Raw genomic sequence first — 27983 nt, forward strand, 5'->3', positions numbered from 1 at the left:
ATTGGCTGCCACTGAAAACCAGTTTCTAGGTATTTCCTAGGTTATGCTGAGTGGCATACCTTTTTGGGACATAAGCAGTACTTTTTTTTGTTATTATTATTTTTTTTTTAATTAAGTCTTTGGTTCTAAGTATGATTTGCATATTTTTCTTTTTTTATACTTTTGTTTTGTTTTAGTTTTTTTTTTATGTTATTTTTTTGTACCTACTTATATTATAGTTTTATTATATTTTGTTTCTTGTCTTCAATGTTTGTCAAATATTTATGTCCCAAATAAAGATTTACTTACTTACTTACATTTAAAAAACTTAAATAGTGCCTAAATCTTAATATTCATTAAGAGAATACTTTTTGGAAAAAACGGCTGGATTTAGGCTCGGGTTCCAGCACAGGACTGATTGAACAATCATTGTGAATACTAACATCATTATAAGTCTGGTTTAATTTGAAAAGAGCAACCATGAGTTTCTCGCCGTTTTTTCTCACTAGAGACTGCTTTCCAAAACAATGGTAGAGTTAAAATTAAGACGCTTTATTGTAAAGTTTACTTGAATAAAGTACATTCGATTTGATTTGAATACATTTTTCAGGGACACAAAATAACAGTTGCTTATAACATACATTCTCATTAAAAATACTTTCTAACGCAAAATATTTGATAAAATAAAACGAGCTATGACCACAATGTAAAAACATATTTATTATGTCGTTAAAAAATTTGCCGCTTGTTTTATTTTCATTTCCCATTATAATCGTTTAATTTTATTCAAATTTAAAAATAAATTATTTCAAATTACATTCCAAAAAGTTTGTATTTGTGCAATAAATTATTTATTTACCAACTATTATAAGTAATTAGTTTTATAGTGTTGTTAATGTGAACCTTATGAGCTATTGTGTTGTAATTGTAGCATGTTTTACCGGTTACTGGTACGCTAGTCATGCCACTAGGAGAATGGTTTGGTCTCTTACCTTAGTTTGTAAATCAAAGCCTTCGTCTGCGCACGCGACTGTGCGTCAAGCGAAGTAATTTTATCACGATTCGCGTTTTTTTTTTTTGATTTGAATTTCGAACCGATGATAATAAATCTGTTAAAGTTATAATTAGTGCTATATTGTATTCAGGTAAATTGGTTTTTTTTTATTTACTTACTGTCATGTGAATAAGTTCATTGACTTTACAATTTATTAGATCTCAATTTATTGTAAGTATTTTAATGTTTTAGGAGTGTGTTTGATATGAAATAGTTTAAAGTTTTTTAAAAAAAAAATGTCGTTTATTTTCTTTGTTTTAGTTCATAATGCTGTTTAAGAAATTTTCCTTATAAACTATTATTATTATCTGAATTACGAAATATCCTTTGATCTTAATTACAAAGAACAATCGCGATAGAACTATTGTAAGGCAATCTAGCAAAAACAATAGATTAATTTTGAATTCCAGTCAGGAGCTGTCAAAGGCTTGATCACAATGATATCTGATGAATAGTGAACAATTGAAATAATACTGCTATATTAATATCTCCATACATGTCTTATGAAAGACTCATACAAACAGTAATACGTCATAGAGCTAAAATATTAAACATTTGAATATATATTTTAGTTTATATATTATAATATGTTTGTTATATATAACTCAGTGGTAGGCCTTATAACCTACCGCTAAGCAGCTATACTTAGTATTGTCGTGTACCGGTTTGAAGGGTGAATGAGCCAGTGTAACAACAGACACAAGGGATAGAGCATCGCAATTCTCAAGGTTGGTGGCGCTTTGGTTACTTGAAATATGTATAAAATTTCATACGGCACCAATGTCTATGAGCAGAGGTGACTGATCTTTGCCATAAAAAAAATATTTCTTATTTATAACTATTGTTACTTTCGTTTCGATTTGCTTTTTAATATAAATTCTTCATTAGTATAAATTCATACTAAGTGACCCCTTTAAACACCCACCATTTAATTAGGAACTTTCAATAATCCCTTCTAAGCTGATTTCTTTATTTATTTTCGTATTCTATTTGACTATTATATTTTTATTTTCGTCTGTATTTAATTATAAGACAATTATTATGAGTTAGGTACATGTTATTCCATTGTAAGGGTTAGAGTTTAATCCGTTACTTTGTTTTGTAACGTTGCACTAATACAGGTTGGATACATGCGTCACAATTTTTGATGATTCCGATGTTTTTCACCGCGAGATGTTGCTTTTTATAGTCTAGGTATGCGTGTAAATGAGCCACCTGATGGTATGTGGTGACCGCTGTCCATAGCTATGAGCCGTAATATTAAGTATTCCTTGCAACACAAATGTGTTACTTGTGTTTGTAGATACACTGGCTCATTCACTCTTCAAGCCAGAAAACAACAATACTGTTTATTGTTGTTTGGCGTTGGATTATAACAATAATGGGTGGTACTTACGAAGACAGACTTGCTTAAAGCCCTTTTACCAAGTAAACTTATTATGGAATAACTTTCCGGCTAATTAAATATTTATATCCCTAATATTATTTGCTCTGTACAAATTCGAACCTCTAATAAGCTTAATATTAAAACAATTAAACTAATATGTATATGGGATACAGAATAATAAATAATAATACATATTGGCAAATATTACATACATTACTCTGATCCCAATATAAGTAGCTAAATCACTTGTGTTATGGAAAATCAGAAGTAACGATACTCGAACCCGGGATCTCGGAGTGGCGTACCCATGAAAACCGGTGTACACACTACTCGACCACGGAGGTCGTCTATGATAATATTTCATTACTAATCTATATATAATATAAATTGTTTACATTACATGTAACGAGGGTCCGAAATTTAATTTTAATTCAGTCGCTGAATCGTGACCACGATGGCGGCCTGTGTAATATTACCGAAATGTTGATTATTTTGATTGCATTGTCGCGATTAAACCAGTTTCGTTTCGTAAATATGCCGTCGTATGTAATAACGCACATAGAGTATAACAGCGGGAAATACAATTTTGTAATTTTATAATATGTGTGCACATGTAGTTGTAATGCGTGGTTATTATCTGACGATTGCGGGTTCAAATCTGGTTAGCGCTGTGTTTTTATTTACTTATTTTTTTATATTAAATATTATGCACACAATCATATTCACCAACCCGCATCAGAGTAGTGTAGTGGATTAATATCCAAGCCTTCTCCTTAAAGGGAAGCAGGCTTTATCTCAAGGACATTTATACGTTTATATATTGCTAGCGTCCCGCCCCGACTCCGCACGGGTGCAGTGCTGACACTATACTACAGAATGTCTTATAATGTTCACAGTTTTTCAGTTGTTAGACAATACAAACCGCTATGTCCCTGCGATTTAAATCTGTAATATCTTCGAAAATATTCATTTAAATTACATGCTGTAAAAGGCCATATTGATCTATATTAAATGCACAATGTATTTAAGTAGTTAGTTAGTACTTAATTGGATAAAGATTCAGCGATTGCTTCGTAAATAAGCCGTTATTTCTCGTAAAAAATTAAAAATAGTTATTGCGGTTACCCTTGAGAGATAGACATATACAATTGCGGACTTTTTTGAAGACCTTTTTAAGGTGTACAATACTGTAGTACTTATACATTATTTTGATCTATCTTGTAGGGTTGAAACAGCATTAGGAATGTAAGCGCAAAAAATGTGTTTATTTACAATATTAAACCTCTAAAATTATCAGTGTTTCTCTACTATATTGTGCATGTATTATACATATGAACCTTCCTCTTGAATCAGTTTATCTATTAAAAAAAAACCGCATCAAAATCAACTGTGTAATTTCAAAGATCTAAGCATACATAGGGACAGACAGCGGTAAACGACTTTGTTTTATACTATGTAATGTAAATAATGTAGTACACTTAATGAGTTTAAATTTTCATTAATTATTCTATTTGTTGCTTGTATGCTAGTTCCTTGATAGTGATTCACGAGATTTATGTTTTGAATGTGAATGAATTAATATAAATGACAACTTCTACAATACTATACGAGATATAGTACCGGACTGATTTTGTATTTCTGTATAAATCTTACATATATTATGTATGCGACAGATTATTGCACAATCACGCTAGAATTAGTGGATTAAAATGAAATAACAAGGTCTAAAATACATATAATCGTGCTACAAACGTACATAGTTCACTTTTATACCCGGAATATATGCCTACAACCTCCCTCCCGCGCCCCTTTCCCCGGAAAAAGACTTACTTTTAACATTCATCTTCATATATTTCTCACACAATAATCTGGCAAAGTAGAATAGGGTAACTTAACTCGACGATATGGGAGCTGCATAATGTTTTCATGTTCAATGAATGAATCTATATCGTTCTAGCTGATTCATCCACATTCTTGTATAAACATATATGACATGGAATTACATATGACAGCAAACACCCGTATATACGGGATGCTCTATGAAACATCGAAATTGATGTTTAGTACAATAATTTAGAATGAAAATTAACCGAAAAATAATTTGTAGTAAAATTAATTGAAACACACAATCAAATAAGTATGTTTACAACAAAGAAGCATGTATTATTTTTATTGACGACCTCCATGGTCGAGTAGTGTGTACACCGGTTTTCATGGGTACGCCACTCCGAGGTTTGATTCTCGGACGTGTCGATGTAGAAAAAGTTCATAAGTTTTCTATGTTGTCTTTGGTCTGGGTGTTTGTGGTACCGTCGTTACGTCTGATTTTCCATAACACAAGTGCTTTAGCTACTTAAATTTGGATCAGAGTAATGTATGTGATGTTGTCCAATATTTATTTATTATAAGCAATAACATAAAAGATGTATGACGGTGTAATAGAGATGCTGTCATATGTCACGGCATACGATTCGGTTTTACCCCCAAGACGCGCCAATACAAACAAAATCAGTTTTTTAAGTGTTAATTGTAATATTTTCACTTTAGTCGAGCTAGTCATACAAGTTATTATTGTAATAACGTAACAAATATACTTTTCTTACTTACGGCGAGAACTCACTATAAACTGTGACGTAAGTTTTTAGTGAAAGGTTGAGTGCGACGTGACGACACTACATTGAGGTAACCAACTCAAAAGATACGGTTACGGAGAGCGTGCGCGTATAATTTAAGATATTTGCACTCTTAGATAAATATCATAAAAGTGCCGAAATGGCCCAGTGGTTAGAACGCGTGCATCTTAACCGATGATTGCAGGTACAAACCCAGGCATCACTGAATTTGCATTAGCTTAATTTCTGTTTATAATTCATCTCGTGCTCGGCGTTGAAGGAAAACATCGTGAGGAAACTTGAATGTGTGTAATTTCAACGAAATTCTACCACATGTGTATTCACCGAACCGCATTGGAGCAGTGGTAGAATATGCTCCAAACCTCCTCAAAGGCGGGTTTAGCCCAGCAGTGGGAAATTTACATGCTGGCTGATATATATATTATGTTTGTGCGTGGTATATCGTGACCTTGGTTTGGGGCTTAATTGAATGTCCAAATATTTAAAAGTATCGGTTTGGTAAAAACTTTTATATTAAGTACCTATTATATATCTTATTTTATAATAAATAACGTTGTACTTGGTTTTATTATTTAAATGCAAAACATTAATATATTGCATCGTTTATTATTATACTTCTTAAGTGTAAAACGGTACGGAAAATAAACAATACAAAGATTTATTAATTAAGTATTGTATTTATTTTTTTATTTTTTATTTTTCTATAGACGGTCTGCCATTGTCTCGTCTGATGGTAAATGATTAACAGTGCTGATAGACATTATAAAGTAGGAAGAGTCTTTAAGAAATATTATTAATTATTTATAACAACAATGCAATACCAACCTTGAACATATGTTATGTCCCTTGAAATTATAGTTACACTGGCTCACTCACCATTCAAAGCCGTACCACCAAGTCTATTGTGCCATATTATATCATCATCGTTATCATTATACTCTGTTCAAGTTAGCTTGATCGTTTTGACAGACGGGCTAGTGATGAGAAACAGAAAATATAACATATAACAGTCGATGGAACGGTGGAATGCGTAATTCAAATTATAATTAATTTTTTTTTAACTTATTGATCTAAAAAGAGTTATACCAGCTAAAAAGACCCCAACCACTAGCTAAAGAGACCCCAATCCCAAGCAATAATAACTTAACAATGATCTTTAATAAGGATTTTTGTAATCGATATTTGTAGCAGTTACTGCCTGTTATTCGCGTCCCTACCGTCCGACCGATGTAACATTGTACAAGCGTCTATTATTTTCAGTGTTTCTATTTAAATTTTACTTTGAAGCAATAATATACAATAGAAAAAGTCTTAAAATTTTCGGATAATGCTTGAATCTTTAGGAACTTTTGTATTATATGTAGTTTTTTAATATTTTTACAAATATTAAAATCATTAAATTAAAAAAAAAAAGAAAATAATGTGTTCGTCATTGCAAAGTTATGTCGATCAGAAAAATTTACATCTGTCAAAAAGATGAAGCTATCATGCACAGGGTATAAAGTAATTATACTTCGAGAAGTTTCTTAAAAAAAATCATAACATAAATATTAAGTTAAGTTTATTAAATCTTTTTCTTTTTCAGTCGAAATGGGAAGATCAATAACATTTATGCTGCTGGCGGTGTTCGTATCGTACGCAAACTCCGTAAGTATTTTATTGTTTAAATTCTCATGTAATTTACATTATCTCGCCTGCAAGTATCTGCGTTTATTTTATCTTGTTTCCGAAGTATATGTATGTCTTGTAACAAATTTGTATTTTATACAAACAACATCGAGAAAATACGGAATAAATGTCTAGGAATATTCAACAACTTTAATCCAATGTGTCAGAGTCGTATGTGTCAAATGAAAGCCTCACGACGTTTTTGTTACTGGCAGTAAATGAATTATTAACACATGGAGGATCAGTGGTGATTCTCTATATTAAAACTTGTCATCTTCAGTAAGGATTCACGTGTATACTTTGAGTCACAAGTGATAAACATTGTATTATATAAAAAAAAAAAAAAAACATATAAATTTGTTAACAACTCAAAAACACTTTTATAGTTACTTTATAGTACTTATTACTATTTTTATTACCTGAAATATATTTACATTAAACCTCTTTGGGAGATTTAAAATTTACCGGCTATTACTTTTAAAATCGAATATTTTCTAAGTCAGTATATAGGTGACAGATATATTCTTTTACCGTGCCGGTACTACTTTTACTTGGTGGGCTTTATGCCACCCACTCATATAATTTAGCGCCATACAGCAATTGGTATTGTTGTGTTACGGTTTGAAGGGTGATTGCGATATCTTAGTCGTAAGATTTTAGTTCTTAAAGTTGTGTCACATTGATGATGTAAGGGATACTGAATATTTCTTACAGCGCCAATCAATGGACGATGGTGACCATTTAACATCAGATGGAAATTGTCGGTCTAAAAATCAATAAACATCCATCTTATTACAATTACTTACTTAATACAATTAAAGTTATTAAGATTTTACACAAAAATAACTTAACCCTTTGAATAAAAACTACGATATCTTGAAAAAATTAACACAATTTATTTTAATAAAAGGTGAAATTGAAGCCTCGGGCTCCTGAAAAAGTGGCATCGTTTATATTGAATTTAAGAAACAAAAGATTTCTTAACGATTGGGACAAAACTTTGACTCAATTTAATCGTTTCAAACGAGAATCGTTTCATTTAATACTTTCATTATCAAGTTCTTTATGTAAAATACGTTCGCGAAGTATTTTTGTATGGTTCATATAATTGACTTCCTCAATGGATTTTAGCTTACAAAATTCTGAGTTCTTCGGTTTAACCTCGGATCAGGCCCATATAAAGATAACTTTTTTTTTGTGGCGATACTTTTTTAGAACAAGCTACTAATAATAGTACGAAAAGCCGTCGGTCATGCGCTCAAACTCTTTTCGTTCATGTTGGATTTACTCTCCTATCGGGTTATGAGAGAAGACACCAGTATCATATTATAATGAAAAATACTCATTTTATTTTTTATTTTTGGCAGTGTTTAATTTGACATTTAATAAGTTTTCATTTGATTTGGTTGTAAGGCTTTGTACAAGCCTGTCTGGGTAGGTACCATCAGATATTCTATATTCGATGAACAATGATATCCGCTAAACAAGAGTACTTAGTATTGTTGTGTTCCGGTTTGAAGGGTGAGTGAGCCAGTGTAACTACTGGCACAAGAAACATAATATCTTAGTTCCCAAGGTTGGTGGCGCATTGGCGATGTAAGGAATGGTTAAAATTTGAGCCATTGTCTATGGGCAGTGGTGACTACTTACCATCAGGTGGCCCATATGCTCGTCCAACCTATGTTTTAAAAAATAATAATATGTATGATATGTTACCAATATTTTAATACTCCCATACATTACATAAATTTATGGAAGGAATTTATGCAAGAATTGTAATATATTCCACAGGCAAACGAAGTACTTAGTATTGTGTGAAGGGTGAGTGAGTCTGTGTAACTACAGGTCTTTAGACATAATTCTCAAAGTTGATGGCACAAAGGAGATGTATAGATTAGTAAAAAAAATATTAAGGAGTGTTATAAAAAAATAATGTTTGTATGAAGCAATATTACATAACAAGTTAAAGTGGCAAGAATTTCCTAATTGTTCTCACATCATTAGCGATTTCATTATCGCTCATTAGTTCAATAATTAAGTACGTAGGTACTTTTTTGTTTTATTTTAAATATTTTCCTTTCTGCCTCTCTGGTTTAGCTTATAAGGCTGTTGATCCCGAGATCTAGTGTATTCGATCCATCAACTAGGAATCATCCAAGTATGGCAGTTATAGTTCCTTGGGTTGGAATAATTCTCAGCATTGTCAGTTTCGAAGTTGCTAATGCTTACACACTCATGCCTAAACTGTTTGTGGTCGAGTTAGATTTACTGTCAGATTATCAGACTAAAAAATTACATATAACACACATACATCCTGGAGCGTGTGTAACATGATAGTAAAGTGACAAAAGTGAATACAAAAACAAGAGTACTAACTCTTTAATCATTAATTTTGGATCCGTATTATCAAAAATGCGTCGTTTTTTATGATATAAGTAGGTGGACGAGATAATGGGCCCCCTGATGGTAAGCGGTCACTATTGCCCCTAGATAATATTAACATCACTTAAATCTCTAAAACGCCACCAACCTTGGACTTTAAGATGTTATGTAGATATACTGACTAACTCACCCTTCAAACTGGAACACAACTATACCGAGTACTATATAGCGGTAGAATTTCTGATGAGGGGTTGGTACCTACCCAGATGGGCTTGCACAAAGTCCTACCACCAAGTAAAAATCTTTCGCATTACTGGAAAATTGTATTGGTTCCATCAGCTTTTGTCTTATAATTTAAGGTGAAGGAATATAAATCTCATTTGTGCACTACAATAATATGAACCACATAGTACTATCATGGACAGAACATTAACTACTCAGTAACAAAGTAATTAATATGACGTCTATAATCGTTTTCTATCACGTAAAGTGTTGAGAATGTCTGCTGTCATCATTATTATTATTATTATTTTATATGGCATTTGTTGGCGGACGAGCATATGGGCCACCTGATGGTTAGTGGTCACCACCGCCCATAGACAAAGGCGCTGTAAGAAATATTAACCATTTCTTACATCACCCATGCGCCACCAACCTTGGAAACTAAGATGTTATGTCCCTTGTGCCTGTGATTACACTGGCTCACTCACCTTTCTAACCGGAACACAACAATACAGTGTACTATTATTTGGCGGTAGAATATCTGATGACTGGGTGGTACCTACCCAGATGGGCTTGCACAAAGCCCTACCACCAAGTAATTAACTAAAATTAACGCCATCAATTTAAAAACTACTCGACCAATTGCCCAACTTTGAACCATCAATTCAGCGTTGACGGCTACCATTACTGAGGTTCACCGTTAATTAACAAACTTAAATTTGTACAACCTTCTTGTATAAATACTGCCGACTTGTAATTAATATTCAACACTTACGAGTTCCGTTCGGGATGTCACTAATTAAATATAAGTTTATTCCTCTCACGTGCTCGTAAATAAAACATATTTTGTAGAACACATTAATTGAATAATAATCAAATTATTCATGGATTTTATGAATGTTGATGGTAGTATAACAAACGCGGATTGCATGCATAATGCTAATTTTAAATTGTTTACATTATATTAAAATATCCTTATGTAATGTGTTCGTAGCCTGAGTGTTATTTCGTGTTTTTATAACTATCAATTAACATCACATGTGTTTAATATCAATCGTTTTAAATAACCATTTGTATCGAACATAACTTATCCCAAAAAAAAAAATTTAATTTATAAAGATAATTTATAAAATTGAGTCTATTTAAATACCCTATTTTTGCTTATTTGTATGTCTAGAAAGACTGACAAAGCAGAGAACGCGTCGAAAAAATTATTGGCTAACGGTTGGCCACTAAAGATACGCACATGGTAGGGCGTGTAGCGAGTGTCAGCGTAGCTGTCACGCACATCAAAATAATAAAGCTGGCTCGTTTGTTTTAGTTCTTTTGTAGTGCGACAATCCATCTAGATTCTAGATATATATGTATATATATATATATATATATATATATATATGATATAAGTAGCTTACTTATTGAGAAAGAGCATGGCTTTACGTACAAATCTTGCAACTCTGGGTTTCGATGTGGGCCTCTTAACGCTCTACTAGCGTCTCTACGATCAAGGGATACACGGTGCGATCAAGATAGTTGCGCATGTGATCACGCGGGCATTGAACCCTAACCCAAAAATCTTGTTTCTACATAATATTTCCTATAATATCCGCAATTAAAAAAATATGTATAGCGACTAATAAATTTTAAAATATAGGTTTTGTTGATGAGTTCAGATATTTCTCGATAGTAATGCCTCATGGATATTCCTTCAAAAATAGAGTTACTTCCTACTTGAAATTCTGTTAAGTCACGAGGCATTTATGTAGCCATGGGAAAGGTTGATAATGATGATGTTGTCCTCAATAATTTCGGCTACTGAGGCCAATCGCAAAGGAGACCAAACAACTATGCAGGATATATTAAAGACCACATAATAAATAATAATAAATATTAGACAACATCACATACATTACTCTGATTTCAATGTAAGTAGCTAAAGCACTTGTGTTATGGGAAACCAGAAGTAACGATGGTACCACAAACACCCAGACCCAAGACAACATAGAAAACTAATAAACTTTTTCCACATCGACTAGGCCGCAATCAAACCCGGGACCATGGAGTGGCGTACCCATGAAAACCGGTGTACACACCACTCGACCACGGAGGTCATCACATATAAAAATAACATATAATATGTGCGCAAACACAAGTGCACTCTCTATTCTCTCTCTCTCTTATTCCGATGGAACGACAAATCCGATACAACTGGAAAGAATTAGGTGCAGGATTAACGGCTTACCATGATTTCCGAGGCACGAGAGTGTACATATTATCGGCTTAGCCTTGAGTTTGAACCTAGGACCTTGGGAACTGCGGCCTTATAATTAGCCACTGATCCAAAAAGGCAGAAAACTATCCTTCCACTACCAACAATCAGAAGCGCATCAATAAAGTTAAGTCCGCGCGGAGCAGCTAATGTTTCGATGTAAAGGATGGATAGAATTCAATTTTAGAAGCGATAAGGCATTAAATATTTAAGGAACGAGTGATGCCCATGTTATTTATGTTCGTGGGCGATATACTAAGCCAATGTGTATTATATGTAATATTACATAAATCATTTTTTCGCACTTACGTAGATGTTAATATTCAAAATCATCATCGTCGAATTGTCAAGGTTTAAAAATTAGTCTTAGATTTGAATTACACTGTTTAGTTTACAACATAATTAATAATATATTTAGTATGGGTATCGAAATTTATAATTTTTTAACTTTCGCAAAATAACAAAATTTCAAATATTTATGAAAAATGACAAATAATTATTATATATCTCGTTCAAAGGCTTTGATGAAGAAGACATATTATGTGAAAAATTATTAAGATCTGTGCCAAAAATGCTCTCGAAATGTATGGCTTAACTATTCCTATTTCCGTAACGTTATCTATCGAGGAGTTCTATCCTTGTTTTGGTAAAACTAGGTTTCTCATCAACGTGGAATATGTCCAGCTCATCCTAATAAATAACGTTGCTCGTTCAAATTGAAAGACTTACGTCCTGTTTATGTCCAGTCCATTTTAGCTTTGACCTGAATTTTCATTGGCTGTCTATCTCGTCATCAGCTTCTTTAGACCAATGACCATTCAGATAAAAGTGAAATTAGTTTAGCTGACTTTGATCAGCATTCCATAACCTAGAGCTTAACGATAAAATAAAAAGGTTAATAATAATATAATTGTAAATTGTTTCTTCCTAAGTTACACGAAATTTAGTCCTTAGGTAATAAATTTTGTAGCTTAAATAAATATTCAATCGCCTAGTGATGGGCAAAGCAAATAGTTATGTCGTCCATTTAGTTCAAATTATTTGCGCACGCGAAACCTGTTATTATATCATATTAATTATTTGAACTTTGTGTTTAGTTCATATACTGATTGTTTAAGTTTGTTTGCGTTATTTCTTAATTTACTCAGGCGTTATTTCGACTATTTGTACTTTTGAGGGAACTGATTTCATTGACATAGACTGTTTAATGAGCGGCGCTGAAGGAAAACATCGTGAGGAAACCTGCATGTGAAAAATTGCAATAAAATTCTACCATATGTGTACAACCAATAAGCATTGGAGTAGCGTGGTGGAATATGATCCAAAACTTCTCCTCAAACTGAGAACCTTCGCTCAGCAGTATGACATTTAAGGCTTACTGTACTCACGGCTCTAATTTTATACTTTGTTTAGTAACTATCTTATGATTGACTATGTTTTTATTACTAGATATATAAACAAAGTCATGTTCAAAAATGTTTCATTACGAAATAAATGAAATTATTATATTTAATTACTTAACACATACTTCTTTGAATGAGAATTCCCGTTAATTTATTTTACTTACCAAATAGTAGGATTGTCCAATGTATGTCTGTCTGGTGTTTTAATAATTATTCAACCATAAAATATCTTCAGAATAAATATTTCGATAGCCCAGTGAATAAATTACGTGCGTACTTAACGAAAAATAAGATTTCAGTCATTTCATCGGTCAAGCAACATTCATGAGTTCCATTCGATAGTATCGTTTGCAACTGATGTTGTAAGGGTTTTTTGAACGTTATGGGTTATATATGGGTTGCGAAAAATTGTTCAGTAAAGGGTATACGATTTATTTTTAGGTACCATTCGTTTGTAACCTGCACCCGTTTGTACCGCTGAGTATTCGGTTTCTATCATCATTTTACACACAAGAACACAAATTATACAATTTATCATACACAGAACAATCGTACAAGTATGGAATCTAAAAAATATAATAATTGTTTACACTTAGCCATATTTTTGCAATCTATATCTCTCTCCCCTTTGAGGTACAAATGATTCTAAATGCGGTTCAATCCGGTACGAACCTACTGGAAAACAAAAAATAATATTTATTTATTTATATATTTCAGGAAAACAACAGCATATTATAAAAAAATGTAAACATAAAATACAGTATACAGAGAATAGAGCCGATTACTGTTTTCCAATGAATTATGCAAACTTAATGTTAGTTAATAGAAGAAGCAACACAGAGTTTTGATAGATAACATGTAAAAGTAATAACAAAACAATGAATTAAAAATAACAAAAGCTAAATATTAAAAAAAAGAAATTAAAATTGAATACAAAAACAAATTAGGCGACTCAGACCATGTTGTGTGTGTGAGTGTGAGTGTGGATGTGAGTGTTGGGTGTGGTAGTGCAATTTATTGTGCACCTAGTTTACCCGCATGTTCGTACTCGTTGACGAAAAACATCAAAAATCTGTTATTGTCAACTAATTGCCTTTTAAATACTTACTCGGTATAACTTCTTTAAACTAACATTATATCCGCATTAAGTTTTAATTTAAAAACATTAAATATAACATTAACACTTACGAGTTGTCGCTGCGATCTATAGAATCATAATTCTGATTGCAACATCGCATGTTCGAGTGCTATTAAAGTCGCGAAAGACAATTGGGACATTGTTGTATTTTTAATTTTAACAGATTCTCATTCGTCATCAAAATAAATTACTTAATAATACTTTCTTTGTTAATTTTATAAACTTTTTCGAAAAATAAAAAAAAAAACTTTTGATGTTAATTGACGCTTGAAATAATAATGCATTGTGTTTTTGAAGTTACGAGAAAATTTAAATATATACTATAGATTTTTTGGTGGTAGGGATTCGTGCATGTACACTAGGGACCTACCCTACCTACCATCTATAAAAAGGAATAGCAAATAAATAAGCAAAACTTCGTATTGATGTGTTTCAGTTTGAAGCACCCTTCATACTTTAACAAAACAATGTGGTCACTTGTAGTTACAGAGCAGTTCTAAGTTTGCTAACGTATTAGTTATTTGTTCAATAAAAGTAAAGTAACGTGTAATCTGTAAATGTCCCAGTGCTGGCTAGGACCTGCTCGCCCTTTTTGAGGTTTGGAGCAAAGCAGGTTCTTGGATACACATATGGAAGTATTTCATTGAAATTATAATTGTAAATGTGTTCCATCACAACCGATCACTAGATCAATTATAAATACAATTTAAGCACATGAAATTTCAGTGCTTGTCGACGATTGAACCCGCAATGATCGGTTAAGATGCTCGCGTTTTGTCCACTTTGCCATCTCATTCTTACACATATACATAATATATTTAGTTATATATATAGCTTAAAAATGCATTGTCATTGATACTGAACGAATATAAAAGATATCAACTCCGTAGGTTAATAGGAAGAGTTTTTAATACCATGAAAGGTTTCATCTACAGAAACAAAGTTCGTTAGGTAAATAACAAAACGCATAAAGGAATAAGTAAGAATTACTAAAGCATTCGATAAAATTTTAATATCGTAGCGCAGGTTCTTCTACTTAAAAAACCTTAATATTTTCCATTCGTGTATTACGTGTTACACAAAGTAATTATATCGCGTAATTGTGTATGACTGTAGGTCATGGAAACGTATAATGTTACGCATATGGTTAGATCACAATAAGTATTTATGATAATCATAATACTTATTTTACTAAAAAAAAATGTACGTAACAAACTGATGTAGTGTCTCGTCACATATACATATATATATATATATATATATATGTGACTGTACAAGTGTGTGAACAAACATAAGAATACTCTCTATTCCTTTACTACCATGATTCATTGAATGATATGATTGGAGTTCACACATTATTTGTTTATAGTTACTGCTCACTAACGCCAATAGACATGGTGCTATAAGAAATATTAACCATTCCTGATATAGCCAAGGCGACACCAACGTTCAATAGCTTAGGTTAGGGATAAGATGTTATGCGCTTTGTACCTGTCGTTACATGGACTCATTCTCTCTTTAAATCAGCACACAACCGTACTAAATATTGTTTTTTGACGGTATCAAACGACGGGTAGTACCTCAACAACGTAACAGCTTTCCGAGGTACGAGAACAAAATTTCTTCTAGCTTTTTCCGAACAACAACAGCTATTATTCAACACGACTCAGGACTTGAACCCGAGAACTCAGAATCACGGGCCATATAAGTTAACAACTAGACCAACTAGTTAGACGACGATGTACGTAATATACGGAACGCGTTAATAACCTGATTAGAAATCAATGCACGTTAAGGATAAAACGACCAAGACCGAGAAGTCAGGTCTTGAACTAGTTCGAATTTAATTTTATTACCACTAGAATTGTAGTGATAATATCACGTCAACTTAAATATAAGTTTCGTGTTTAATAAACGCAAGGTTAACACTGACTAAGAATAAATTATAAACTGTGTTTAAATGGCTAATTACAAGGAGTTGTTTTTACATACTCAATACCGGTAGACAAAAAATATATATGTTTTTTTATGTAGATGTTTGCATGTTAATATTGCTATAGTTTCAATAAAATATACGGATATATATATGTTTGGGGGGCTTAAGCCTGTTGAGTTTAGACAAATATTAACAAGCACAAAATATTTTATTTTAGTTTTATTATATTAAATGCTTGCGTATAAATTTTAATTAGAGTAATAATTATCAAGTTCACTTTAAGATTTGTCACGGAATAACTCACAAGCCTTTGGGTGGGAGGGATTCGGTTTGAGTTCCTTAGGCCGCTTAAAGCCCTTTAATCCGCCTCTAGAAGTAATTATTTGCAGAGTTATTTATAACAGCCTGTAATTGTTACAATGGTCATAGTGCTCCGCTTTTGAGGAGATGGGTTAGTTCATCTTTCACCACGCTCCAAATTAACATACATGTGGCAACAATGCACAAGATAAACTTTAACTATAAGAACTCAGTGATGGTTACCCAGTATTGAACCCACGATCATCGGTTAAAACGCTTTTGTTTTAGCCACAGTGCAATCTTGGCTTTTAAATATATACAGCAAGTGTTTCTTGAAGTAATTTGTATTCATAACAAATAAGGTATTAATATAATAGTTTTGCGACTTAAGTCGCATGTTTGAGGGTAGGCAGGATACGACGATTTCGTTTTTATGTACTTCCTACAAACGTTTTGAATCATTTATTTTTTTAGGAAACAAACAATTATCCATACTTAATATTATTACCTTATATATATTTTCTATCAACTGCCTACTTTGCTTCATTAATTGTTTATTTATTTATTTATTTATTCATAGATGTGTATCTATGAATAAATAAATAATATAATATAATATAATATAATATAATATAATATAATATAATATAATATAATATAATATAATATAATATAATATAATATAATATAATATAATATAATATAATATAATATAATATAATATAATATAATATAATATAATATAATATAATATAATATAATATAATATAATATAAATATAAATAAAACAGAATACAATCTGAACATACATTAAAATTACGGACTTCACAATTTGAGCTAGATTACATTCCTAAACATGTGTACACGGCAATTGTAAACACGAATAAAAGAAATATTAATAAATACGTTATTTAAAGGTAAACTAAATCATTGTATAATATGTTAAGTCAATGAATAACTTAGAATTTGATTTTTATTTCCATTAATGAACGAAAAGCAAGGAAAAATATAGAGAAAATGATACCGTGATGATATAACCCATCGCGGCCTCAAATGTGCGTACAATGAACTGATCTTGGCTTAAGCGAAGGAAGACTGGTTCAAAGATCCCCCTTGATATCAATCCGTTGGTGTTGTAAGAGGCTAAGGGTATATTTGTTAAGCGCATCCTATTGAACAATCAAAGCAAAAATATTGAAGTGCCGTTTCAAAAGTATTGAAAGTATCCTTAAATACTTGAGCTGATAGGACATTTGATGGCTGGTTGTAATACTCTAGCTTATCTCTTCACCATACAGCTTACATAAATCCAATCGCAAATAAGCTGCTTGAAGGTTACCTGGTGATGACCATTGCGTTTTATTTGTAGACTTTTAGGTAAGCACCCGCTACAACAACATAAAATTATGATGTATATGAAATTATTGTATTCGTTTTCTCTGCATTCAAAGTACCATTTAATTTTTTGTTGTACTTTACGTCACCATTATCATTACAATTACAAAATCAACCCTTAATATAAATATATATTAATGTCATTATGAATGAGGTAGATAGATGTTGAGTTATTTTTTTAAGTTATAAATTTCGACGGCGTTTAAAGCAACGTATCTTAAAGCAAGAAAGCGAGTTGAAGGTGTGAATGATGAATGAATGTACGATGTATGATGTATTTTATTTATTCTAATTTAATATTAAGTTAAAAGAGCTTCTTATGTCATTATTACTTTTCATAGAAAATTTGTTAGATGACTTTTTCTACGTTGACTTTAGCAAACATTTAAAGCGTTAAATCTGACATGTTTGTTTATACGTGAACATTGCAACTGTATTTGAGCGAAGTATACTACGTCATCGTATCTGTACTTACGTCTTAAATCTGTTAACCTTGGATTTATTAATATTATAAATATTTAAATTTATTTATATTATAATATTGAATTGAAAACATGCGTATAGTTGAATAGACGTCAGAATAAGCACTTTTTTTTTATATATAGCAAATATTTTGTTAATTTTGACATGTCACTTTAGATGTAAGAACCGTTGATTTACTGTCACCATTAAATCTTTCGACAGTGAATTTATCTTGTAAATATTTTCATATTAATTGAGATTAGTGGTTAAGTTTAAAACATAATCCTTTGATATACTAAAAAATATTTATTTTTTGTTTCTTGTTATAAGAAAAGATTATTAATACCAGAAGCGATTAAAACAATATAAAAATAATGTAAAAATGTTTACACTATACTGCCATTGAAAAATAAAATTAATTATTTTATTATTGTTGTTTTTACTCTTGGTCTATTATTGGGCCACCAGATGGTGATCATCACCGACCGTATATATTGGCGTTGTAACAAATAATGTGGTAACTAAGATGTTATATCCCTTGTGCCTGGAGTAAAACTGGCTCTCTCGCCCATCAAGGCGGAACACAACAAGAATATATTATTTATTTAAAATTGCTGTTTCGCGTTAGTGTGTGAATACCTACTCAGACGGGATTGGACAAAATTCTACCACCATGATTTACTATTTGCTTAATTACTTTATGTTTGTTCCTTTATTGGAATTGTATGTATTTCTTTTTTTTTTAATTGTAATTTGAAGGTAATTTACCGCCGGTAATCCTTTCTATTATCTCTTCATCGTGGTTTTATTTTTTCATCGTGTGAATGTAAAATACTACCTAAGTATATAACTGTATTATTGAGTGGTTTATTAATTTACGTATTTATATTTCATTTGTCTTATGCACAATATTAAATCTGCGTTACGAATAGATCGATCGCGACGCTGAGTGTTTCTTATCGACTGTATCACGGTGAGTGCTCTGAGGAATTATTCTCTCTAATTACTGGTTCCCCTTTCATTCACAAGGTTACATAAATTCCACCGACCACGAATAAATTTGGCAATTGTTTTCTTTAATTCTCTACCAGCACACGTGTTACCCTCCTCATATAACCTGGGTTCCTTTAAAAGAGCCGTGAAGAGGCATCTCGCGGGCCGGCATGCCGAAGGCGGATAGTGCAGTTAATTTTTCCTGCACTAGCCGGCTACGTGTCATTAAGCTACCCGGATCATATATATTAGAAAAAAAAAATACTAAACGAGTGCTAAATTGCTTTTGTTTGCATGGTAGATTGACCCCGACCTTTTACATCACTGTCTTTGTTCAAACTTACACAATATTAAGTACGAGTAATCACGCTATACAATTATTACTGATGAACAAATCCTCCGACTATTGAATATCCTATTGCATAGGGATGTGTTGAAATTTGTAGTTTTGCGGTTAAAACGCGCAAATAATATTTCGTTAAATATGTTTAAAAAAATAACTATTTATAGTAACGTTAATAATTTCTCTATCAATATATTTTCAATACAAATTAGTACATACATTATACATTACGGCGGAAAGCTAATATTTCTTAATAATCGGACATTAATAAATATAATGACTTTGATTCAAAAAATATAAAAAAATGGTGGCATTACTATCAATAGGTGCCAACATTCTTTTTGCAATTATTGTATTTGTTTGACAAAGTGAAGATAAAAAATGTATGACAATTATATTACTTTATTTATGCATATTTTTAATCCTATCGAATAGTGTGCGAATCATAATTTAAATAAATTACAGTATTATCAACGGCAAAGCATTTGATTTTTTGGTATCTATTGATAACGGAAATCCCGGATTAAGAAATAATAGCTTTAATGGTAAAGCGCAATTCTACAGCATTTTCAAATTTTTTTATACCATTGTATTAAAACATACATTATGACGTTCAATTTGCACAATTAGAGATTAACAATAGAGCGTAAAAAAACTTAGTGAGTTACGATTTCTTTTTATACCCATAAATAGAAAACCACCGCGCCGCGCCGGTTCGCATTCGACGTTCGCAATAATTACGAGTTAAGTTTATACAAAATAAAATAAATCATAGAATACTTTACTCGATAAAATTTCAAAATCAATTAAAAAACGATTACCTATTATTAATAAATATATTTTGTGTTTCCCAAGTGAGTAATGTCAGTTTGACGTAATTATAATGTTGATAAGCAATGAGTTACTTGTAATAACTTGTTCTACTTAAATGTAAAGTAGTATTTATTCGAACGATTGACAAATGATTGGCTCTATTATTTAATTAAAATAATATTATTATTATTAAAAATATGAGAATAGTTTGAAAATATTGTTTTTTTCAAATAAACACATTTACAATTATCGTATTCACAATTATTATTCAATCAGTCTTGTGATGGAACCTGTGCCTAATTCCAGGTATCTTTTTGTAAAAAAAAAGTATTCTTTTAATGAATAATAAGATTTATTAATAGTTTTTTAACATTTTAAATGGTAAATTGATTATAAGTAACTTAATTATAATAATTACTATGTATATTGTAAATAGTGAATGTATATGTATATATATATATATATATATGTATAATGTATATATTATATGTGTATAATGTATATATTTATACAATAAATACATATAGATATCTAAGATCTATTCACTCAAGAAGGCGAGATCATACACATTTAATTATATTTTTCTTTAAACTTAACAACTAATTTGTTTCACGCACACTATATAAACACACGCGTTATTTACTCATACTAATGCACGTCGATAAAAAATTAACGTTAAGACGTAACAGCCCGAATTCTAGAAGTTTTTTTTTTCTTATGTTGGCTGTTTGGCGGCACAATATCTGATGAGTGGGTGGTACGTACCCAGACGGGTTTACTTATTATATAGCCCTACTACCAAGAAAGTTGGAAGTGTATACATTTGTATACACTATAATACGTTCTGCGTAGTTATCTAGTCTCTCTTGAGTTTACCGTGACCAAAATCGGTCAGGTAATTAAGTTTCTTCATTTGTTTCTCTCTTAAAACTAATTTTGTAAATTAATAAAAACATGAAAGGAGACTATGTAAAAGAGTCTGGTTTTTTTTTAAGTTTTTTATCTACAATAGTGCTGTCAAAACTAAAAGAGAACCTCTGATGATTTTTGCAATATTGAATTGCAAATATTGAATTCGGAAAAAAAGGCGTATCGACTATTATTTTTTACTTTTGCCTACGAGTTCTCATTCCCAAAATAAATATAGTCTAAAAGGACGCAACTGCTATATTTTTCTCGAAATGACATTTTAAAATTGCACTTTGATGTAAAATAAAATTGGCGTCCCATATATACTATTGTTGGGGTATATACAGGATAGGGGTAGAAAAGGGGTAGGCCTCCTTTCCTTTTTAAAGTGAAGATTAAGAGGATTAAGGGTTCGATACACATGTGGCAGAATTTCATTGAAATTAGGCACATGTGTATCCTCCTCAATCCTTTAACAGCGTAGGTGACAAAAATTACAAACATAAATTGAGCACATGAAAATTGGTGCTTGCCTAGATGTAGGCATTCTAAACACTGGCTATATCTTTGATGTGATACTTAATAAAAAAAACAACTTATCTGCATTCATATACCTATAGAAGTTTCAAAACATTCCTCTAGATATTAATATATAACAATTTTCCTAAAACGACGATGCGTATAATATCTCCAGATAAAAATGCAAATTATTTCATGTAACAATATGAATTTTATGAACGAGCTAATTTCTCTTAGGATGATGTGATTCTGAACTTATATTTACGTCTTCTATAATTATGGAATCGCGCAATACTCGTAAAGCATATAAGAAACAGAAAATCACCGAATTGGAACGACTCTTGCTCCCAAGAGATTTTATTTCTTCTGCAAGTAAGACAAGAAAGTCGGTTATAATTACCAAATAAAATAATTAGAGCCTTCAGGGCTAATACCCATGCGGCTACGCAAGGTGTTATTGATCTTTGCTTATATAGCTTGCTTTTTAGGGATTGGACGTAAGGTGTTAGGTATAAATAGTCTATCTCCTTCCTTGGAATTCCAGCTTGCTTCACACCAAGTTTAATTACATTCGGTACAGAGGTTTTGACGTGAAAGAACAACTTATGGACAGACAAAGTTGCTTTCGTATTTATAATATTAGTATAGATTATTGTAAATTGGTTACGTATAAAGATATCCTGGTTTAAATGAGTGATTCATTTAAAGTATGATGAGGGAAATACCGTTTTTGTTAATAATTGGTAATTTAAATTAGGTACTAGAATACAACAAAATTGGATGTACAAAATTGTTCATAATATTTGAGTTTATCTATCGTAAGATTGTTTTTTTTTTATTATAAAATATAAATCTTTTATTTTTTATTTTATTAAGTACTTAAGGAGATCGTTGGAATAAAATAAAGAAAAAATAGTAAACATGTGTAATATAACAAATATTTGATATAGAAAAAATTGTATTCCTATTTAAATTATGTGGTATGATAGCATTAAAAAAATAATAGGCATGTAAGGAAGAAAAGCAATAAATGCCAAAACACGCTTTTTCAATTAGTGAAAGTTAGTTCGAAATATAAAATTAAAAAAAAATATATGTCCGAGTTTCCATTCCTTGCGGCTCTTTTCCTTACGCCGCAAAAAAGACTCATTAGAACATTAAAAACAATCTAATTTCAGAATTCGTGTCTTTGAGTTTTCATTATTCATAATTGTAAGTAGCTTCAACTGGAGCATAAACAATAACATTAAGAATATGATTTCATTTTTGTTATTCTGCTAAAAAAAGGTTCATTGATATTTGCCCTTTCAGCACCAAATTATAGTATTATCTAAAATCAAAAAACATGTTTTTAATCACCTTTAATCATACTTGTAATTAACGTATTTTGTACTTGTTGAATATTATATAGTGATCAATTTAATACTAATAATTTTATGAAATGTTTATTTAATGACACGACATAAAAGCAATACTGACGGATTAATTTATTTCGCATCGTAATTTATGGAAAATTCCAACGTAACTTAACGTTATAAATAGTTGAATTGAACGTTAATAAAATGAGTTTTTATAATATAAATATGCAATAATTATAAAATAAATAATATTTGTTAGCTTTAATAATGAAATACAAAATGATTGTAAAAATAAATTTATCTTATATAATCCTATAATATAGAGATATATGTTTTGTCTGATTGGGACAACCAGTAATCCTTCTGATTTTTATGATTATTATAGGTATTTTGTTTCATGTTCAGTTGTGAGAGTAGTATAATTATATATTAATTAATTATTAAATTTGTGTTTATAATTCCGGGATAATATATTGGTACAAAAATTTCATATGAATCAACTCGTTCATGGTTAGTTTTTTAGGAGTTTTTTTTTGTAGCGTGATTTTCTGTCTCGTCGTAATGTATGTGTATGACTATTTTTCGGTTATATTGACGTTGTCATGATAAAAACAACTAGAAAATTTATTTTTGTGATTCTGATTATATAATTTTAATTACAATCGTTCATAACGAAATGAATCAAACATTTGTGTTTTAGGGGTTTTATAAAAACGGGATGAATGACTCTTGTTTACTAACGTCGAGTGTAAAAATTAAGTCTTTTTAAAAACTATACGATATTTATGTACGTTATCCCAAGGTCACTGCTAATAGTTTTATTGAACATGTCTCCTTTTGTTTCAGGCACCACAATTCATAACATTCAAGGAAGGAAAGTTAGGAGTCAACTTTGGTGGTTATCATGCTGGTGTTGGCCTCGGTGGCTTATTAGGTAAGCTGAAAATCAATGCTAATTGTTATTTCTGATACAACAAGCTCCTTAAACTTATTTCTATTTTATTTATAATATTGTAAGAATCTTGTAATCCAATAAATACTAAACGTTTTTATTTATTTATTTGAAACAATAGGTGGTGGTGCTGCCGGTGGACTGTACGCTGAGGCTGGTACCCCTCACGGTCAATCTGCAAGAGCTGGTCTCGGTGGAGTAGCAAGTGAAAATGGAGGAACATCAGGTACAAATATAAAGTATATTCGTAATAATATAATTTAAGTGTAAATTGTGCAAACTAAGAGGCGTTAAAAACATTAATACAAAAAGTTTCTTTTGGGTTAGTTGTAAAGTTAGGATTTGTGTTCAGGTGGCCTGTATGCGGGGGCAACTGCTGGTGGAAACATCAAGGCATCAGCTGGCCTCGCTGGAGGAGTCAACTCTGAAAATGCAGCAGGAGCAGGATATGCTTCAGCTCAAGCTGGCAACCGTTATGCGGCTTCAGGAATGGTAGGTGACAATCTGAGTGAGATCCGAAAAAGACGAAAGGAAGAAAAACAAAAGAGAAAAGAAATGGAAAAAGCTAAACGACAACACAAGAGGAAACCTGAATAGATTTTGTTTCTCTTTGAAATGGTTGAGATTCTCTTAGTGTAATCATTTAGTTATTCATGTCAAATCTGATGAAAGGAATACTCATACTTATCAAATAAATACATTTCTTAAAATATTTGTGCCCATTATTTCTTATTTTGTATGTCAGCAGACTGAATCTCCCGATTTTATCAGCTAGTCAAGGTAAAATAATCTAATATATGCAACTTTGTGCATGTAGATATAATAGAATGTTTTTTTTTATTATTTACACAACGAGCTATGTTAAGCATCATACGTATGATTTGCATGTGAATGTTCAATCTTTTGCTTATATGTTTCACTGTAGATATCACTTCTGTAATGCTTTTATGTTTGGTTAACTGCATTTAAAGACATTCAAATTTGTATTCTCTCTGTTGCAGGCAGGTGAATCTTCAGCAGGAGGAACATCAGAAATTTTATTTTCCGGCACTCAGGATGTCGTTCCATTACATCCCGTTCATGTGAAACCAGTACACAAAAAAATTCATACAGAGTTTAATTTTGATTCTCTCAATGAAGTACAACCTCTGCCAAAAGCACCTGAAGTGCACACAGAAGTTAAGACTGAAATCGAAAAAAAAGTTATCCATGAAAACGTACAACCAGTCATCGTTAAAGAAGTGAGTAATGTATGGAATCCGGTTAGTGGAACGAGCCAAGGGATCAACTTAATAGATGATTTCCAAGTTTTTATAAATTCCATTTTTAATGTGGCGTTTACAGCAGGTATTAATCAGCAGTCACGGCTAGTACCGCAACATTTTATTGATTATCCTTTATCTCAGGTTTGTTCTCTTCCAGTGAAAGTGCACTAAAGGCTTTAAGACAGCTTGCAACATAATTAACGTAAATAACATTCACGTTGAAGCCCATTTTAAAGACAGATTTTTTTGAACGAAACTCGTTAAATCGATTATAGAAAATGGTTTATAGTAGCCATACACCACGTGCTAACCTTTGTTATACACATTACCTGAAATCTATGTTTTTTCTTAAGTAAAAATATTACAAAAAGACCCACGCTGTGAACAATCGTCAAAAGCGGAAACAGCTAGAGGTTTCAGTTTAATCCGTGCACGTAACACTATAATATATATTTTTCAATATAGATAAAATTATGTCCAAAGCTATTAGTCTAAAAATATTGGATTTTATAATGATTTTTATACTAATATTTACAGGTTTATGTTGAACCCAAAACAAAAGTCGTTGAAAAAGAAATAGTACATACGCATTATAAGCCCCGTCGGCATCATTTCCGCAAAACGGCTTTCCTTGGCGGATATATTGGAGGTCAGGGAGATATTGTTGGACCGACTGTATATAAAAATGTAGAGCCACAGATTCAAAAAAGAATAGATGCCGATGCTGAATCATCTGCTAATGCTGGTGCCGCGGTAGAAGGAGGTTTTAATGGTGGAGCAGGAGGCAGCCATGTATATACAAAACAAGTAACTTTTCAAAGAAATCCTAATTTCTTTGCAGACATATTTAATGTAAGTAATTCAGTTCTTTAATGTCTAAAGTTATTATGTGGCAAGCATAAAGGTAATTATTTTTTCTGATTTCAGATTCCTATATCAACACTAAAGGCTGTTGGTAATTTTCTAGGAAACACGGCGGCTAATACTAATATTTCTGTGCAAAAGAGTGCAACAGTACAAGCAGGTGGCTATTTTTAAAAATGAGCAATGTAAAAAAGTATTTAAACATGTTTAAAAATGTAATAAATTGGGTATTATTGGTTTTATTTAATTTTAATAGTCGGCTATCTTTTGAAGTTTAATAAATATATTATAATTGTATAGAGAAATAAATAGAAAACGAAACCCTTGTTATATTAACCATAAAATCCTTTTGAAGGAAGTAATTCTTTAACAAAAATACAGACAATCTGTTTTATTACGAAATAGGAGTGAAACAAGGGAAGAAACATTTTCATTTAAATTTCCGAGGTCGCTTTAAGTCGCAGAAAGGTTAAGGAAAAAATATTTTTATTCCCTTTTTACGGCCCGATACCGACCTGCGGTTAACTAACCGCTACGGATTATCTTGGCGCCTTCTCTTCTCCCTTAATTCTAATGATGTTTTTATCATTTCATGGCATTCTTATTTCTTTTTATACTTTATGAATATTTCAATTCTAACAAAGTCCTTTATTAATCTGTTGCTTGCTTATGAACAAATTAACTTTCAAACATAAATAATTCACTCATATCGACTAGTCATAATGTTTAACTTTTTTATTACACCACTATCTGTTCTTCGTGTTTCTTTTTTAAGTTAAAAAATTAATTGCTTAAATACATTGTTAGGTGTAAAATGTCTAATAAATCTTTCTGTAATTTTTCAGAGTCAGACACGAAATCCCTTTCAAACGATCCATCACTGTCATCATCATCATCTTCTTCCTCATCAGCTCATGTCTCTGTTGAAACACCGAGTGCATCAAAATTCTTTGACGATATTTTAGCTGTAAGTTCACAACTAACAATACTTCACTTACTAATAATTACTGTTCTTCTTAACTATACGTATTAATTTTACAAATTAAAATTTTTCTTTTTTTTTTTTTTATAAAGAACATCTGAACAAGGTAATATTTAATTTATTTATTTCAATAATAATATTTAACTTGGATTTTTATTATTATATAAATATTTTTCGAATAGGAAGATTAACTGAGTAAATCGAAGTAAGTACTTTCATACCAAAAATATATTTATAATTGTATCCTTCATATCGGCCACATGACGCCGACAATTTATTTAACAATATGTATCAGTACTTGTAAAATTATATTTATTTTTTAGATACCCATCAACACACTCGGTGCTGTTAATAAATTTCTAGAGAATAATGTTGCGAATAAGAAAACTGTTCAGGTGAGTTCAGATATTTTTTTCTTGATAATATACCGAAACTTACATTATTTTTTTAAATTAATTTTATTAAGTACTTTTTTAAACAGTAAAGTTTATATCATTGTCAGTATAATAATGTTATAACATAATATGAGTATACTCTAGAGATTATTTATTTTTCAGGTAGCTGAGGATGGAACAGTCGAACCGGTAAGGTCTAGGCGTGGACCTCATGCAAGAAGACGAGCTAATAAACAAGTAATTGTTATTCAAGAGGAGAATCCAGAGGCATCTGAAGCAGTTAATTAAGACACATTTGAGGTGAAGTTGTAATTGTATATGATATTATCGCCTATTGAAGTGCAATATAAGTATTTTTTTTTACG

General features: G+C 31.2%; 1 protein-coding gene across 1 annotated transcript; it reads left to right on the top strand.

Annotated features, from left to right (window-relative positions):
- Positions 1–980: 980 nt before the first annotated feature.
- Positions 981–27983, top strand: LOC125066941. Its single transcript, XM_047675271.1, has 11 exons — positions 981–1124; positions 6639–6700; positions 24007–24094; positions 24234–24338; positions 24465–24604; positions 25114–25353; positions 25915–26229; positions 26305–26401; positions 27087–27208; positions 27547–27618; positions 27781–27983. Exons 2-11 carry the CDS (start codon positions 6644–6646, stop codon positions 27904–27906), a joined length of 1362 nt encoding a protein of 453 aa, XP_047531227.1. The 5' UTR covers positions 981–1124; positions 6639–6643; the 3' UTR covers positions 27907–27983.

The sequence above is a fragment of the Vanessa atalanta genome, chromosome 10 (assembly GCF_905147765.1).
Source record: "Vanessa atalanta chromosome 10, ilVanAtal1.2, whole genome shotgun sequence".
NCBI lineage: Eukaryota > Metazoa > Arthropoda > Insecta > Lepidoptera > Nymphalidae > Vanessa > Vanessa atalanta.

Coding starts and splice junctions, on each gene's coding strand:
- LOC125066941 (XM_047675271.1), top strand. CDS start 6,644: ATGGGAAGATCAATAACATTTATGCTGCTGGCGGTGTTCGTATCGTAC. Junction 6,701..24,006: donor TCGTATCGTACGCAAACTCC/GTAAGTATTTTA, acceptor CTTTTGTTTCAG/GCACCACAATTCATAACATT. Junction 27,619..27,780: donor CGAATAAGAAAACTGTTCAG/GTGAGTTCAGAT, acceptor TTTATTTTTCAG/GTAGCTGAGGATGGAACAGT.